Source organism: Mercenaria mercenaria, chromosome 17, assembly GCF_021730395.1.
Source record: "Mercenaria mercenaria strain notata chromosome 17, MADL_Memer_1, whole genome shotgun sequence".
Taxonomy (NCBI): Eukaryota; Metazoa; Mollusca; class Bivalvia; order Venerida; family Veneridae; genus Mercenaria; species Mercenaria mercenaria.
In genome coordinates, this window is record NC_069377.1 from 1,042,616 (window position 1) to 1,061,902 (window position 19,287).

General features: G+C 34.3%; 1 protein-coding gene across 5 annotated transcripts in view; it reads left to right on the forward strand.

The window, feature by feature from the left end:
• Positions 1-19,287, forward strand: part of LOC123536282 (uncharacterized) — a 56,178-nt gene that overhangs the window by 25,907 nt on the left and 10,984 nt on the right. For 3 of the 5 annotated variants that reach the window (XM_045319305.2, XM_045319304.2, XM_045319307.2), the window contains 10 exons: positions 551-622; positions 1,029-1,159; positions 2,102-2,204; positions 2,925-3,040; positions 4,038-4,110; positions 9,786-9,947; positions 10,998-11,042; positions 14,823-15,063; positions 16,072-16,217; positions 18,772-18,865. In XM_045319305.2, coding sequence (XP_045175240.2) covers positions 551-622; positions 1,029-1,159; positions 2,102-2,204; positions 2,925-3,040; positions 4,038-4,110; positions 9,786-9,947; positions 10,998-11,042; positions 14,823-15,063; positions 16,072-16,217; positions 18,772-18,865 — 1,183 coding nt within the window. Of the gene's footprint in view, positions 1-550; positions 623-1,028; positions 1,160-2,101; positions 2,205-2,924; positions 3,041-4,037; positions 4,111-8,782; positions 9,387-9,785; positions 9,948-10,997; positions 11,043-14,822; positions 15,064-16,071; positions 16,218-18,771; positions 18,866-19,287 lie in introns of those variants that run through there. The other 2 variants (XM_045319306.2, XM_053528687.1) reach the window with 2 other exon arrangements.

The following is a 19,287-nucleotide window of genomic DNA, read 5'->3' on the forward strand; positions in this document are numbered from 1 at the left end:
ACTGGACTCTGTCGTGACGTGGCAAACCAACAGATCAGCATCACAGGGGCTCTGCCAGAGCTATTCCCCATTTTCCGGTGTGTCCCCCTGTGATTGCCGTATACAGTGTTAGGGCGAAGAAAACCCCAAACGACCCTTAACCCCCCAATGACCAAACGGGGGCTGGCTGCCCCGTACGACATATGCCCCTGCAATGCTTAAGGAAGTTCTCTATATTTTTTATGTACAGTCAAACTTTGTTCACTGAAACTTGATGGGACTGAATCAGTAGTTCGAGCCAACAATATACATTTTACTTTGTAGGGACCTGACGATGAGTTTGAACGAAGGGCGATGCACAAATTATCAGAGTTTGAGCAAACAAAGTTTGACTGTATATGTTTGATGGACCACAGAGAAAGATTTCAGAAACAAAAGTTTGTAGGCCAGTCTCAGTTAATTTTAATAAACAGTTGGCTGTGTCTGAGCACTGTTTTATTCATTTTCTTGACAGGACTCAAAGGATGGCTGAGCTTCTTGTTTGTTCATTCATTTCTTTGTCATATTTCAGTTTCCAGTGGATATATTCAAGAACAACCTTACAGAGGAGGTCAATGCTGAAGAGAATGGACTATCCCTACAGGTAAGTCAATGATCCCCGACAGGTCATCTTTGATGTTCTATTTTCATTTTTGCAATTTAGTAGTTCATTTAAGGGTTAAATTCAGGTTTCTATATATATTTCAAAATGAACAGAGCCAAAACATATATTAAAGAAAGTGTTGTTTTGTAGGGATAACATGTTTTTTCGTGCTTTAACATTTGCAGAATCTCGTGGGATTAGTTGGTGCCCGAGCCCAACTGTTACAGCTCATTGCCTTTAAATCTAACTGTTAATAGTTTTTAAATACAATTAAATAACCATTAAACATTGTTCTGAATTTAAATTGAAAATTATCAGTAGTTGGCAGAGATAACAACAAAAAACAATGTGTAGAGTAAGAAAGGGTTACCTTGTTTAACATTTCCATTATAATATCTTTTTACAGGAGACCATTAAAGTTCTGGACTACAAGCTGCTATATAAGGCATTACACCTGACACAGAATCTCCATACAGCTGACTGGAACTGTTGTGTCTTCCGCAGATGTGTTGGCTTCCTCGACTTCAGAGCTCTTAAGTGAGTAATTGTCCTACAAACAACTGAAACAAGTAGTTTAGTTTATAGTAATTCATTTTAGCTCGATTGTAATGAAACCTTAAAGCTTATTTGAACCACTGTAGAAAAACCAGTTCTGGTGTCATATAAGAAGGCGTGGTCATGACCTCAGTGGGGCTCGAACCCACGACCCCTGGATTGAGCGGCCAACACCTTATCCACTAGACCACCGCTCCCCTTAATTGTGTCTTCTGTAGATGCGTTACTCTCCTTGACTTTATAGAATGTCAAATAAATAACTGAAACTGTTGTTTCTGCATAGATGTGCTGTACTTGTTGTCAAAAAAGTAAAAACAAAAACTGACTGGAACAGTGAGTAATTTTTACATAAAATTTCAAATTGCTATCTTTGTCATTCACAGATATGTTACTTGCAGAATTATAGAGTATAGACTGTGTTTTGTACCTTTTTCAGCCAGTGCTAAGATATTCTTTGCAAGTACTTGACAACTTCCCTACATGAAACAGAGGTGGAAGAGGAGATATTTCAAACTAAACATTGTCTTTTGCTAGCTAGGATATTGGAATCTCAACTCCCTCCAAAGTTATAAAGCAGACCTTGGAATCTAAGTCTCAGCATTCCATTGTCTGCAATGTGATTGGCTGATTCAGAGCTTTAGAATTGACATTGACCAATGGCAAGACTGCTTTTTTAGACTGTCTCCCAACTTAGTTTTACTGCCTTGGAACCTGACTGTCATTTTAAGCATTTTAAGCTCTCAGGCTATAGTGGCATGCTTAGACATTGTAAGGCAAAGTTCTGGATGAGTTATGTAATTTAATTACATAATGCTTTTTGAAATTTTATTTGCCAAAGTATTAAACGGTTCAAACAATCATACTCCACATTAAAAACTTTTCCAGTTTTACTATTTGTATGAAATCTGTATAATTGTGTTATAGATATGAAGACATCAACAATGCCAGGGTGGCTTATCAAGCATACGAAGCAGGTGACATGAAAGGAATGTTACTGAGTGAGCATGTCCTCATGAGGACTTTAAAGGTATAAAATAATAAATGCATACCAGCCTTGGAACAGGGGAAGTAATTTCAACACAAATACTTGATTAGGTAAAATGAGTTGTTTCCCTTAGTTATATAGTATGTTGCACATTTTTCAGTAATAATTTGAGGACTGCTTGATACATAATGACTTTTTTTGACTCTTCTGAATGTCAATTTGTGAGAGATGACTTTATTATTATGTTTCTTTAAAATTTGGTGGGAGACATTATTTTTAATCTGTACGTTTGTCTGTCTGTCTCTCTGTCCATGTGTGCCCCTATCCTTAACCCCCCAAGAAGTTGTTAGCCACAACTAGATGGTATGAAGAAGGGAACAGTCATGTCAGCTTAAGGTCAATGTGGTATGGTGAGGTCAAATGTTGAGTTGGAACTACATTTGTTTTTCATGTTTCTTTGTATAATTTTACCCCTGGAATAGATTTTTAAATAACTTGTCACAAAAGATGGCCATATTGAGATGATACACAAAATCATTTATTTAAGTAATATCAGGGCAAGGTCATGAGGTCAGATGCTAAATAGGTGAAACTTCATGTTTACTGCTTATCTTCTAAAGTATCCAAGGGGCACAAACTTTTACCATAAAGCGATATAACATGCAAAATGTCACTCCATTTATCCTTCCATTCAAGCAGTAAGAGAGAGAAATGCACTTTTTTCACAGAATGATTTCTGCTTTATTTCTGTATTTCAAACAGATGTGCAATAAAACAATTTCACCAATGAAGTTAATGCACAGAATCAAGCACAGCCAGAATGGGTATGATGAACCAGGGAGGATACAACTGTATGAGTTTCTGGACCTTCTTCTATGGTAAATTCTATTTGCCTTTGTATAATTTATGTTGTCCTGTTAAAGTAATGGTTATTTCACACCTGGACCTGGGGATTGTTCAGTACAAAATTACAAAATTATGAGATTTCATTGCTAAGATACAAGGATATGTTTTATCATGTTGTCATGCCATTGTATCATGTTCTCATGCCATTGCATCATGTTCTCATGCCATTGTATCATGTTGTCATGCCATTGCATCATGTTCTCATGCCATTGTATTATGTTGTCATGCCATTGTATCATGTTCTCATGCCATTGTATCATGTTCTCATGCCATTGTTCTCATGCCATTGTATCATGTTCTCATGCCATTGTATCATGTTCTCATGCCATTGTATCATGTTCTCATGTCATTGCATCATGTTGTCATGCCACTGTATCATGTTCTCATGCCATTGTATCATGTTCTCATGCCATTGTATCATGTTCTCATGCCATTGTATCATGTCCTTGTATCTTAGCAATGAAATCTCATAATTTCAATCCACATATTGATATAGCATAACGATGATGGCCCTAACTGAACACTGGAACAAATAATAAAAAATTATTAAATAAGGCAAATAAAGAAATATCAGAGTTGTGTGTTGAGTAGGTAAATTGAGTATTTTTTCATGATAACCTTGGTAAAGTCACTTAGTACTGCATGATACACATTTTAGTAAGCATAAACAAAATACTGACAAAAAACTTGGTTTTAGAAACATAATGCTGAAAAAAATCTAAACCTGTTCTCCTTTGACCTGTTGCATTTACAGATTGACTGATCTAAGTTATTGTACTAATATTTTGACAGAGATTTGTATATTACATTCCTTGTTGTTTTCAGATGAACTTCTAAAGGAATTTTAATATAAGGGTTGTAAATGCATATTAAGAAGGATACATATAAAACAATCCAGTTTTCTAGGAAAACAGTTTTTGTCTGATGAAAAATGAGGTAAAGAATTTGAATATATTTGTGTTTTAACAGGGCTGATGGTTACAAGGCATACATTCCAGATGAAACATATGGACATTTTGAAATGGAAGATGAACTTTTCAAGGTGAGATTTTTGAAGATTTGATATTAACTTGCTACATGAATATTATCAGTTTAATGTTGAAATTTTAAAGTTTTGAGATCAAGTAGTACAATGGAAGGTGATCTGTTGGAAGTGAAGATACTTAACTTTAAGATCAAGTAGTACAATGAAGGTGATCTGTTGGAAGTGAAGATACTTAACTTTAAGATCAAGTAGTACAATGGAAGGTGATCTGTTGGAAGTGAAGATACTTAACTTTAAGATCAAGTAGTACAATGGAAGGTGATCTGTTGGAAGTGAAGATACTTAACTTTAAGATCAAGTAGTACAATGGAAGGTGATCTGTTGGAAGTGAAGATACTTTAAACTTTAAGATCATGTTGTAAAATGGAAGATGATCTAAGGTTAAAACAGCAGTTTTGAGATCAACTTGTAAAATGGAAGAGAGAGAACTCCTTAACTGAGGTAGTTAGCCTGCCTGCCTTTCAGTATTTGTCTTTAAATGTTCTGTTTGAAATGCTGCAGTTCCTGTGTATGAAGAGAGTATTGGCCTAATAAATATGTCCAGGGCATTTAAACAAAAGTGGTGGGTTCAAACACCACTTGAGTCATGACTACATCATTTTTGTCATAAGATACAGTTAGTATTGTTTGATTAAGTTTTTCCATAACAGGAGTTTTTTTGTGAATTTCTTCTGTATTTTGCTTATGTTAGATGTAAAGTATAATTTTTATATAATTGTCTAGATCTTTAGTTGTAGGAATATAAACTTTGAATTCACTGATAGCTTGAATTACTTTAATTATTTCATTTTATTGACAAAAATGTAGTTTTTCCAATGTACAAATATTGAATTTCCTTTCTATAAAAAAGTCTTGTTATAATTAATAAGGGTGCTATATATTATCTTAGGTATTCTGAAAATTTTGTAGACATCAAACAGCAGTTGAAGTCAAAGTTGCAATTTGCTAACATTAACGATAGAAAAATACACTGTTAAAATCTTGAAGACAAAGGTTTAAAAGCTTAAACAGAGCTATGACTGTAACTTTGAAACTTCATGAAAATGTTGTTTCAGTGATAGATAAAAAGTTTTCTTTCTGTTCCAGTCAACCTAGAAATGATTATAATACCGGTAATTGATTTCTTCATACATTTTCGTTGAAATCGTTTACTGGACAGGCTATCTTTAGACTTAGTATGAATGATAAGCCTTTATAAGCTTTTAAATCATTCTTAACTCCACATCATTCTAAAACAGGTAGACTAGCTACAGTCTATTTGACTGATAATAAAGATATTACTTTATTTTTATTTAGTTTTTGTCTAATTACATTTCATAGGGATAGAAATTGGTGTATATTCTAAAGATTGCATTATTGGACATAGGATATAGGCTGATTCATTTCAATACAACCAAATCATAAAAATGTAAGAAAAGATAAATCAGAGTCTTGGAGCTAGTCTAACCAAAACTTTTCTTCATTTATAGCAGTAAGACTTATAATTCTGTTTAAATATTTGAAAAAGAAAAATTAAACAAAAAAAAACAACAACAATATATATTTATGTCTCCCCCCCTCTGGGGGAGACATATTGTTTTTGCCCTGTTCGTCCCTCCGTCCGTCCGTCCTTCCGTGCCCGCGAAATGATGGTTAAGTGACTGCATAACGGTACTTTCTCTTTGATGTCATTCATTCCGTTCTGTTTATGTGACTATTTTTCCTTTTATGTGACTGTTAGAACAATAGAGAGAACAATGGGGGAGTCACATAAAGACCGTTTCGTTAGAACGCGCGTCCGTTTGTCCGTCCGTCCGTACGTCACACTTCATTTCCGAGCAATAACTGGAGAACCATTTGACCTGGAACCTTCAAACTTCATAGGGTTGTAGGGCTGCTGGAGTAGACGACCCCTAATGTTTTTGGGGTCACTCTGTCAAAGGACAAGGTCACAGGGGCCTGAACATTGAAAACCATTTCCGATCAATAACTAGAGAACCACTTGACCCAGAATGTTGAAACTTCATAGGATGATTGATCATGAAGAGTAGATGACTCCTATTGATTTTGGGGTCACTCCATCAAAGGTCAAGGTCACAGGGGCCTGAACATTGAAAACCATTTCCGATCAATAACTAGAGAACCACTTGACCCAGAATGTTGAAACTTCATAGGATGATTGGTCATGTAGAGTAGATGACCCCTATAGTTTTTGGGGTCACTCTGTTAAAGGTCAAGGTCACAGGGGCCTGAACATTGAAAACCATTTCCAATCAATAACTTGAGTACCACTTGATCCAAAATGTTGAAACTTCATAGGATGATTGTACATGCAAAGTAGATGACCCCTATCGATTTTGGGGTCATTCTGTTAAAGGTCAAGGTCACAGGGGCCTGAACATTGAAAAAATATTTCCGGTCAGTAACTTGAGAACAACTTGACCCAGAATGTTGAAACTTAATAGGATGATTGGTCATGCAGAGTAGATGACCCCTATTGATTTTGGGGTCACTCTGTTACAGGTCAAGGTCACAGGGGCCTGAACATTGATAACCATTTCCGATCAATAACTTGAGAACCTCTTGTTCCAGAATGTTAAAACTTTATAGGATAATTGGACATACAGAGTAAATGACCCCAATTAATTCTGGGGTCACTTTATTAAAGGTCAAGGTCACAGGGGCCTGAACATGGAAAACAATTTCCGGTCAGTAACTTGAGAACCACTCAACCCAGAATGTTGAAACTTCATAGGATGATTGCTCATGCAGAGTAGATGACCCCTATTGATTTTGGAGTCACTCCGTTAAAGGTCAAGGTCACAGGGGCCTGAACATTGATAACCATTTCCGATCAATAACTTGAGAACCTCTTGTTCCAGAATGTTGAAACTTCATAGGATAATTGAAGATGCAGAGTAGATGACCCCTATTGATTTTTGGGTCAGTCTATTAAAGGTCAAGGTCACAAGGGCCTGATCATGTGAAATCATTTCCGGAAAATTACTTGAGAACCACTTGACCTAGAATGTTGAAACTTAATAGGATGATTGGACATGCAGAGTAGATGACCCCTATTCATTTTGGGGTCACTTGATCAAAGGTCAAGGTCACAGGAGCCTGAACAGTGACCTGAGAACCACTAGGCCAAAAGTGTTGAAACTTAGCAGGATGACTGGACATGCCAAGTAAATGATCCCTATTGCAGCCAACCATCAGTGTCTCTTTGACTTTCGCTCCTGACTCCTATTGACTTCTTGCCTATACCACTTTGCATTGGGGGAGACATGCGCTTTTTTGCCAAAGCATCTTCTAGTTTATTATCATTATTATTATTATACCAGATTTATATTGCGCCCTTTTCATGATAAACACTTCAAAGACGCTTTACTACATAAAATCTAGTCATGGAATTATATTGGTGCATTGAACGTTTCCTTTAAACCACGTTTGTTTTCGAAGTTATTTTATACTTCAAGTGCATGTGTCTTTGAATAATGAAATATATAAATGTTTAAAGGGATCTCCTTGCGTGTGTTTTTCTGCCAGCAAAAAAACTATTTTGTTTCAAATTGGTTATGTAGAAATTAACCTGCAAAGTCATTCATTAATTAAAGGTATTTTAGCGTAACTTTTAACAATAGTAATAATTACTGCTGATATAAATAATATGGATAGATATATTTGATACACGGAATATAGTAGATTATAGTGATAATAGAACACAATAATTTCTATAATTTAAGGTCAATATTTATATAAATTGTTATAAACAGTCGCACACATGTTGATTATTATAATGCACACAGATATGGAATTTGAAAGATACTGTTTAAAAGTCTTTTTATAGAATTAAATATTTCATTGTTGAAATTGTTAAATCTTTCATGCACTTCAGAACCCCGTTCACACAATACTGATTTTATGTTTTATATCTTTCATGTTCAAGAATATTTTCAAATATTATCAATATTAATTTTAAAGGAACAAGTCACTGTAATTCTAATGTTTGTTTTGTCTGCTAGATCATCTTTAATAATTTAAAGCATTAAAATTGTTTTCAGCATTGGCTTAAAAGTAATAACAAGTTTTAAGAATTTGTTGCACAATAGATTTTTAAAAAAAAGGGTTAATTTATACTTAATTGTTAAAAGGAGATAAAGCAGATGTCCAAATAGATGTTATGCATAGTTACATGGTGAGAAAAGTGCTAGTTTTGATACTGCACAATCATGGTCTTTAAAAGTTTAAGCTACGAAGGGAGGTAATCAAAAACAATATGTTCAAAATATAATATAATAACTTTCTGCAATATTCATCAGTATTCAAACGTTTTACAGTGTTAGAGAAAACAATTATCGGCAATAGGAATAACAAAAAAATAATACATTTTATTTTCATAACAGAAAATGCGGCAGCCTCATTTTAAGCCAAGGCATTATGAGCCTTTAATGAAAAGTTTCTTTTATTATTTTTGATTTATATCTAAATGGAAAAAACCAAATGTATTGTCATGTGGTGTAAACAGGGTCTGAAGTGCACTATATTGTTAAAAAAAGCTGTTAAAATTATTAACATCATTTTTAATATTTCATGTTGAAAAGAAAATATTTGACTAGATTTAAGGGGATAAACCTTTTTTCATACAAAGTGTCGTCAACATTATGAAATTTAATTTAAACTGAAAAGGGTGTAGTGGTACCTTTGACACTAAGCACTGGGTACTGGTACCTGTGTCTGCCTTTATTGTTTGTGAAGTCATACCAGTTTAAAAGGACTTAAATAGACTGATCAAAAATGTTAACCAATTAGTTTAAACTTTATTTGCTATTCTTTTAACAATTATTTGACAAAATGAGTCCGCTTAAGGTTTAGTTGTTTAGTTGAATTGTAATATTTTGTGTCTACATTGAACTTGAATAGAATTGATTTAAAGTATCCACTCTCAGAGCAGAGTGTTCATGTGCTTCTATGATTTTAAATTTCAAAATGAAATCTAAAAAACTCTGGAGTAATTATTCCCTGTTCCTGGATTATAATGGAAATGAATTGGAAACTGAGAAAATTTAGTGTATATATACCTAAGGGATGTAGCACCTAAATGTAAAAAAGAAGCTCAGTTTCAGAATTTTTAGAGCTTATTCTTGGTATTTGGATTAATCTGAAAAGTAAGAATGAGTATAAAACAGAGGGAATTCCTTTTGAAACAATCAAGGAGGATCCAAGAGAGATATAGAGTGGAAATGTATCAACAAAGAATACCTACAAATCTTTCACTCAATTTAAATAATGAGGTAAAAATTATGCATCTCTCTTTTTTTGACACGGTAGAAAATGGAATTTTGTTGATTTATTTAATTTTGAACACAGTCAGTCCTCGTTATCTGTGCTGAACACCACCTGTGAATTGAATTAAGACTTTAAGTGCATTTTAATCTTTGCATAGAGGCCACCTGTAAACAGAACCCACATTTGGTTCTCCTTAATGTGGCCAACAAGTTTGATTGAATTTTTAAATTAGTTCAATATATTTCCTTCAACTTTTTGTACTGAAATTAAAGGTTATGTATTTCCTTGAAAAATCCTGTCTTTACGGATAACCAGTCTGCTGAAAATCTCTATGCAGTAAAACTGAGCTAGATTCAAACTAACTCAGTACTGCATAAAAAGTGGAAAATCTTTTCTAATTTCAGTTGACAGATTTTGACAAGCTTCTATCTCACCATGATCACAGAGTAGCCAATCATCTAGATGCTCAGTATCTGAAAGAAGAATGGGAATTCCCAGAGGTTAGATACAAGGACACCAAGTTCAAAGATGCGGCTGTGATATGTGGGGATTCCAGAGTAGAAATGGTATAACTTACTTTATTTTCCAGCTTTGTAAAAATGGTCTTACTACAGGTTTTATGCTAAAATAAATGATTAAGACAAAGCCTCTAAGTGGACTTGATTCTACTAAAAATAAACTTCTTTTTCATTTTGAACTCAAATTAGAGGAAATATACATTGCTGTCTTAACCCTTACCATGCTAAATTTCTATTATGGACTGGTCCATCTTCCAATTTGGGCAGTACCATTTATCATTTGAAGGGGTGTTTACTAAAAATTTACTGACTGAATAGCGAACAGTGCAGACCATGATCAGACTGCACGGATGTGCAGGCTGATCTTGGTCTGCACTGGTCGCAAAGGCAGAATCACTTGCCGCCAGCAGGCTAAGGGTTAAGACAACATACCTGTTCACTACTGCATAATGCATGTTTTGACAATTGAATACTTGTGTTTATACTGTAAAGCTCACTTCTTGAGCAGGACCTTTGCTCTTTGATCTCACTATTAAATTAAAAAAGAAATACAGACACTAGGAATTTTATAATGTACAAAAGATATCATCAAAAAGACCATTGTACTTAGTACAAAGTTTTAAAAGAGGCTTGATATTTTATGCAGTGCCACCTCTGTATAATGAGTGTTGGAAACCCTGAAATTTCTTGTTGTACAGTTGATGTTGAAAATTCATAAACCAACACAGTTTTGTCAAAACATGTTCCGCTTTAATAAGCTTCTTCAGTTGACAATAACATACACATGTACAGTTGTAATTTGAGTGATACCTGTATAAATGAAGGACACTTGCTTTCAGATATTGTGAAATTTGTTATTCTTTTTTTATATTATTTTTAAGCAAAAGCGTAAACACCTCTGCTACACTATTGCATCATTGTTAATGTTAACAGGGTAATGTAAGAGACCTTTATTAAACATTAATTTAATACACTTCACAGTGTCAACACAATGTTTATACACATATTCTTTATATCTAAAAGACCAGCAATATTTTCTACAGTTTTAACGTCTATCATCTTCATGTATGTTTTACACTGTGTTCCATGATTTGACAGGACACATGTCTGTCTGACTATTACTTACTAAGGAAAATGTCCACGGTAAATGTATGGAGTGATAGATTATGCTAGATTAGTTGAGTGACGCTATTGCTATATGTACAGATATTATTGCAGTTCTGTCGCATCTATAACATAGGGTAAAAATGGATGACTTTAGCAGCAGAGTTAGATAAAGTCCCCAGAACAGAGAAATCTTTTTTTGATACAGACCTGTCTGGCTAACTTAACCGAGTTCTTTGTGAATAGAGAGTCTGGTTCTTTAACATGCCCCGTGTATAGCACTGATACACGCAAAGCTGTCTTTCCTGGGAACAACCAGTACAGGACTCTTAGTTAGGTGGGAGACATTCAAGAGCATCTCAGAAATTTCCATTGCCTTGACTGGGATTTGAACCCCGAACCTCTGGATTGACAATCAAGTGTGTTACCACTAGACCACTTGGCCACCAATGTTACCTTTTCTAATTCATTGATGGTGTATACTCAAGGAATGTTGTCCTCACCAGAGTCCATGGAAAATTAGTTTTACTCTTACCAAGGACAACTAGTTCAAGGAAATTTCTTCTGCATGATGGCTGAACTAGAACTGGGACAAAATTGATTTAGATAGAGTCAGTCAACTTCAAATGAAGCTTTATCAAGACTCAGTAGATAATTATGTTTTAAGAAATTCAGCATGTTTAGAAGAAATCTATAAGGTTGCATGTTTTATGATAGAAAAATTAACACTGTAGCAGGAGAAAATTAAAATTCAGCATGTATAGAGGTCCTTAGGTTTAGATTGGACAGACTTTCCACTGACTGGTGTTTATATGTTTTACAATTTGCAAAAAAAAGCAGAGGACTAGTTCCAGTTGTTGGATATTGGTAGAGTTTTATCAAACATTGGTCAGTGATGATATCCATTATTTGTCAAATGTCAAGGTAACAGCATACACAGTTACCTTCCCACTTACTTCTGACAGGCTATCATGGGGTAGTATGTGCTTTACAAACTACTCTTGTTATATTTTGTCTTTAGTCTGCTTTTCCACAGTAAGCTTTTCTACAGTAAGCTTTCCACAGTCTGCTTTTTGACTGCTTGAAATCAGATACTGTAACGATAACTCATAGCATGGAGAAGCAGAAATTTCTCTGTGAAGTCAAGGAATTTTTAAGGATTTTGATTAATTTTTGTCTTTACTGAAGAAATAAAAGAATATAGCATTACATCATTATTTATATTGCTCACACTGTTACCATTCTTATTAAGTGATGATGATAATGATAATGATAATGATGATTATCTTTTATATTATTTCTATTTATTCTATACCTATTTTATTTATCCAATCGCGAACGTTCATTTGAGACATGTGACCGTACAATATATTACGGTATTTGGATGCACGTGCGTACAAAAATCCTGTATTTTCTGTATTTGGACACACGTGTGTACAAAAAATCCTGTATTTTCTGTATTTGGATGGTTCAACAGTCCCATGTTAAACATACGATAAAGCCCGAAACGCGTGAAAATGTTCCGAATGTAAATCGGATGTAGTAGGCGCTCTATGTACAGAGTTTAATTATGCTTTTATGAAATCTGGATTTAATTTGAGTTGGTTTTTTTTTTGTTTACAAAACACAAAAACGATTCAAGGGATAACATTGCTATCTGATTTAGATATTAAAACGTTCGTTAATAATCAAAAACTTAAAAATACAGTAAAAAGGATCATCAGATGTTGGAATATTTGAAAAGTCGCTAAAAGAAGTCGTTCCGGACAAAACCTAGAAATTGGTATCAGCCCTGACTGTCTGAATAGCTACCTCAGCAGTTTTTATTTAACGGTTAAGAAACAAAATGGAGAAGATTATGAATGGCAGCGAACGGGCGGTCAGCATCCAAAACATGTCTGCTCTATAATTCAGTTTTCGTTGAATCTTCACCAAACTTGCTGACAATGTTTGTGGGCATTACATCTCGGCCAATTTCGATAACCAGCCAAATTGTACCGGGCACTCTTTGATTATAGTCATTGAATTACTCCAAAAACGGGGAATTTAGCCTTGTCCGCTCATTTAAGTCGAACAGTTTTCATCCGATCTTCACCAAACTTGCTGACAATGTTTGTGGGCATATTATCTCAGACAAGTATTATTACCACCCAAATCGCCAAATGGCTGTTGTAGGGAGGTTGCACCATATACTTTTTTTAATGATGATACGCAGAAAAAACAACATTCAATGAATTACGTATATTACGTATGAAGTGAAATAAATATAGAATAAAAAGGTTATTTAAGGTCTAACTTTGTTCTGTATAATATATATTTGCCCTCATACCAAGCTGGGAAAAACTAGAAAAGGTAGGAATACAATATTCAGTGAAACATTTTTAATTTAAACTATTATTATAGTTAGATAAAATAGATATAGAATAAAAAGGTTATTTAACATTGTACTGTACAATACGAGATATATTTGGACTCGTACCCAGCTGCGAAAACCATATTGAACTCGCCTAGTGGCACGTCCAATTGGTTTTCTCAGCTGGGTACTTGTCCAAATATATCTCCGTATTGTACAGAACAATGTTAAATAACCTAATATTAGCTAATCTTGCGAAATCTATAAGATGAAAAATTATGGTTGAAATATGATATCTCAGACTTCGTTATCTCGAATTTTCTTAATCTTACAGAAATATTCAAGTTCCATCAAAATTCCTTTAGAATATTTGAATTTTTACTTAAATATATGTATTTTCAGTAATTCAACATACTTTGACATTAGTTTTGAAGTCACATTAGTTTTGAAGTCACATCAGAAAAATTTCTTTGTATTTAATGTGCGGATCCAGCTTATTTTCTCAGAGGGGGTCAGACCCCCAACCCGGAAAATTTTAAAATTTAGCGCTTCATTTTCTGCGTTCTGGGGCATTTTAGGAACATTTAAGAACATCTTTCCACTGCAATTTTATATACAATATACCACTTATTTTCACACTTAATGTGCTAACCTGTTAAATTTGGGGAAAATGATAAAAATAACTTTTCTTCAAGGTAAATTCTTAGTTTCTTTTAGATAATTAATATAAATATGAATTATGTCGAGGTGGTATGAAGCAGCAGCCGCATATACTTAAAATGTAATCCTAATATTGCCTTTTTCGAAAAAAACATTTTGTTTCCTTCTTCTCTTCTTTCCTTTTTTAAGGATTTTCCAGAGTGGGTCCGGACCTCCGGTCCCCCCCCCCTCTGGGTCCGAGCATGTATTTGCATCGTAGTTTGTTTGTTTACTACAATAATGCATGTTAATGTGTTAAGAATATCAAATAAATAAAATTTATGAAAAAAACTTGTTTCAAACTGCTTCAAACCCTAACTTGCATATAAAATGTGTATGTCATATGTTTATGAGACTACAGCAACAAATGTAACAGACAACGCTTGCACAAAAGATCATTTTTAGTTCAAGTTGGTAATCTCCAAGTAAAACACTCAGTCCCTTAGAGTTAGAGTTACTGAATTTCAACCATACTTTGCAATGAATTTCAAAAAAGATTGTTTAGTTAACTTTTTAGTTATCTGATAGAGTGTACAAATCAGGCAATTATATTAAACAGATTTCAGTGTCCAAGGACTTAGGTTATATTTCTTTTTAATTTGCAATAATTATGGCAGTACCCTATAATCAACTATCTAATGAGAAAATTGTTACTAAAACCTTGTCTGAACATTTTTATTTTGATCAGTTCTTACGAACAGCTAACTTAACATTTTTCTGTTATTAGATCGTAAAAATATCTGGATAACTTTTGCTCTTGCTTTTAGACAAACCACCAGAAACAAAGTTACCGTCATCTGAGGTCGGAAGTAGGTCGCTCGGAGAAGACGGTACACTGTGCAAAAGGAGGCTTTGTTCGTGAACGACCTGTCACTGCACCAAATATCGGAATGTATAGTCGGCGAGAAATTGAAGAATTAAAGAGGAAGCAGTCAATGCGCGCACAGAGCGCCATCTACCAGAAGCTACAGGGGCTTCTTAGACATGCCTATCATAGTAAAAGTAAAAGTGAGTTTTATTTAATAATACCGATATTCTGTTAGTAATATAAAATATTCTAACATAAAACTAGCATGATCATGATCAATGGATATTATTGGAGATGCACAAGTCCTAACAAATACAACAGAAAATAGTCTCTTTTTATTTAATCCATAATATCAGATGAGTTTGTTTTTGTTTTGTTGAGGAGTACACCATATTATGATAGAATTTCAGCTATATTTGGCTATCTGAACAAACTTACTAGTATGCCTTCATTTCAAACTAGTATTATCCTGTTCTCCACAAGTAATAGAAATCTTCCACACATGAATCAGTGGTTGAGAAGGAATGAACCTAAGGCCCGTGTCTTCAATAAATCATCACTGAGAAAATGCACCCCGCCCAGCATGTGAATGCACAGTCACCATATATGAAGTCTTTTACTCGACATTTTCAGTTCATTTTAGAACTCAAATAGATCACTGCAGTTAAATCTACAAAATATGTTTGATAAGAAAGACACTATGCTTGAGAGATGTAAAAACTGACCTTTGTCTTCTGGCAAGCAATAGAGATTGTCCACAGCTCTCAGTTTTAGTAATGAAAAAATTCATATTATATATTTACATTTTGAAAAAAAAATGTATATGAGCCGTGCCATGGGAAAACCAACATAGTGGCTTTGCGACCAGCATGGATCCAGACCAGCCTGCGCATCCGCGCAGTCTGGTCAGGCTCCATGCTGTTCGCTTTTAAAGCCTATTGGAATTGGAGAAACTGTTAGCGAACAGCATGGATCCTGACCAGACTGCGCGGATGCGCAGGCTGGTCTGGATCCATGCTGGTCGCACACCCACTATGTTGGTTTTCTCATGGCACGGCTCATATATGTTTTCTCCATTAAACAGTGTTACTTAACATTTCATATGTTTTTGAAAAAGATATGAGGCTAGACATTAATACAATGATAAAACAACTTAAAACACATGTTCAAACCAAATTTTTATATTTGAACAAACTTTTTTGTTAAAGATAAAGGTATAGAACCAGTCGATATGTCAGACAGGCCAGTATTAGCAGACTACAAACCTAGTCAAATACCACAAGTTGTGTCCGAGTCTGATCTAAAGGAAACTGTCGAACACTGGGAACAACTTCTCTTTGACATTGAAACAGAGGTGCGTAAAATTCTTTTTATGATCATCAAAAAGTTTAAACAAATTATTGAAACTAATGTACTGGAAATTTTATGATAGACTGTAATTTATGTTTGATTATGTGTTTCATTATGTGCAGTTACACCATTCCCCAGCATTTATGGAAAAAACGTGTTTGTATGAGCTTTTATTACCTTGGAGGGATGGCAAAGTGGGGTCTGGATCATTCTGTTATATTTGGTGATCATTCTGCTATATTTAGTGACCATTCTGTTATATTTGGTGATCATTCTGTTGTATTTGATGATCATTCTGTTATATTTGGTGATCATTCTGTTACATTTAGTGATCATTCTGTCACAAAGTGATCATTCTGCTATATTTGGTGATAATTTAGTTATATTTGATGATCATTCTGTTATATTTAGTGATCATTCTGTCACAAAGTGATCATTATGATATAAAGTAGTCATTGTGCTTTAAAATGATCAGTCTGCTATATCTTACTGTTTGACCTATTTCAGCAACAATATGTATTTAATTTTGGTTTTGGTATACATTTGAAATACCCTTGACAAGAAATTGGCCCAATATAGCTGAAAATGAAACACTTTTTATCATCAAAATTGTAAAATCATTATTGCATATTGAAATCATAAGCCTGTAATGTAGGCCTTCATTTTATATTCTCACCTATAATGAAATATACATATTTCACCAATATCTATAATCATTTATATAAGTTTGATCAATATGGTCTTCTAATTTTATGTAATTTTTAGTCCGTCTTTTGATAAGGTGTTTGATTACATTGACTTTCTTACTTGCTGTAAACTTTTAAACCTATTTGGATTTGTTTTGTCTGATAACATTGAGATAAAATAATTTGAGTTATTAAAGAAAATATTTATTTAGAAGAAATTTAGAAAGTGTTTTTGTAATGAAGTTCTTGGATGAGCTTTCAAAAGAGACAAGGAAATTATAATGATTAGATAGGAAAATTTGTCTTGCACTGTGTAAGGTAAGAAAGTAAGACTTGGATTTCAAAGAGTATATAATATTATCAATCCAAATTAAAATGTTACCATTTTCTCTGTGAGGAAACTTAGGCGAAATTTTTAAAAATCTTTTTTTTTTGGTATCCCAACCTATCCTAAATTTTTGGCCCGACCCTAAATGTTTTTATGGCCTTGGAAAAATTTGCACTTTTTAATATGCTTTAAACATGGACAGAAATATTAGAAATCAACTTACTGATGCTCCCAGGCTAGGCCTAACCCCCTTAACGTATTCATTTTTTTTTTTGACACAAAAATAATTTCCGAAAAGTCCCACTTAATAAAAAAAAATTCCAGAAAAATAAATTTACCGACCTACCTACCCGAATTTTTTTTAGCATGTTTCCGGAAACAAAATTTTTTTACGCCTTAACTGTGTTCTTCAAAGATGAAAGGGGATGAGTGCAAAACTATTGTAACTGTATATAAATAAAGAACAAGATGCAATAGTTTCGTACTCAGCCTTCGGTATGTCAGTTTTGTAAATAAACAATGCATTTTTTATGTACATGTTGCACCATAGAGTCACTATAGAGATTTTCTGTATATTTGATACAGGTTGAAATTAATTGATAAATGTTCAGGTGTGTCAGTGAGGTTCATCTGCAACAACAATGCTGCAAGGTTTGTTTGTGGCAGGCAGATACCATACCCACTGTCAAGGAAATCAGGCGAAAGCAAAGCTCGAATCTTATATAAAGAGTTTTCATTCCAAATAATGTACAGGTCACTAGCTTACCATGAGCCGCGCCATGAGAAAACCAACATAGTGGGTTTGCGACCAGCATGGATCCAGACCAGCCTGCGCATCCGCGCAGTCTGGTCAGGATCCATGCTGTTCGCTAATGGTTTCTCTAATTGTAGTAGGCTTTAAAAGCGAACAGCATGGATCCTGACCAGACTGCGCGAATGCGCAGGCTGGTCTGGATCCATGCTTGTCGCAAACCCACTATGTTGGTTTTCTCATGGCACGGCTCCCATGTTACAATTTTATCTGAATGACATTCTTTAATTTCAGTTTTTCAGCAGTTATAGCCTTAATATAATGGCATTGTGGCAGCCATTTTGTATAAATCAAAATCCATGTCTGACAATTACTAACTCATTGCTATCATGCTAAACACAATTGATTCTGCCTTTGCAACCAGTGTAGATCATGATCAGCCTGCACATCTGTGCAATCTGAAAATGATCTACACAGTTTGCTATTCAGTCAGTATTATTTTGGTAAGCACCCCTTTTAACAGTTAATGGTAAGAATTGAAAGATGGACAAGTTCATTATAGAAATTTAGTAAGGTAAATGCTAACAAGAATGTGGAGTGTATTTTGGGCTAGCACATGATGTCTCCTGACCAACAGATATGTGAGGAAGTTGTAGAATGTAAAATGGTTTGGGATATCAAAATAAATATTCTATGAATATCTGCTATGAAAAATGCATATGTCCTATTGAAAGTTAAAATTACACTATTTGGAAAGTGGCATTTTGTTTAGTTTTGTCAGTGTCATTTTCAGGAAGGAAGATACGAGATTGCCATGGATACAGAGATGGAACATTATATTCCAAATTTCAAACAGAGAAAAGAAGAAATGGGGAGAGCAAAGACAGGTATTCCCAAGAGTAATTTATGTGCTTAAAATAAAGATTCTTTTAGATATACAGTGCTCCCTCTCTACACCAGCCCTCTGAACAACGATTCCCTCCAACAACACTTACTACTGACTCCAGTATATGCTAATTGTTCTTTATTTTACCTCTCTACAACAACTTCCTCCAAATAACAACCAAATTTTCTGTCTCCCAAAGGGTGTTGTTGTAGAGAGGAGCACTATGTAATACATTGTTTGACAAGCAAACACCTATCTACAAAGACAGATATTTCTCTCCCATTCAACAGAGCAATGACTAACATTTTCTTTCCCATTAATTTAGAAAATCTCAACAGACAAACAGTCTCTGTACAGAGAAAGAGATTTTCATTCCCATTCAATAAGAATACCTCAGCAGAGCATCAGCTTTGCAAATACCTG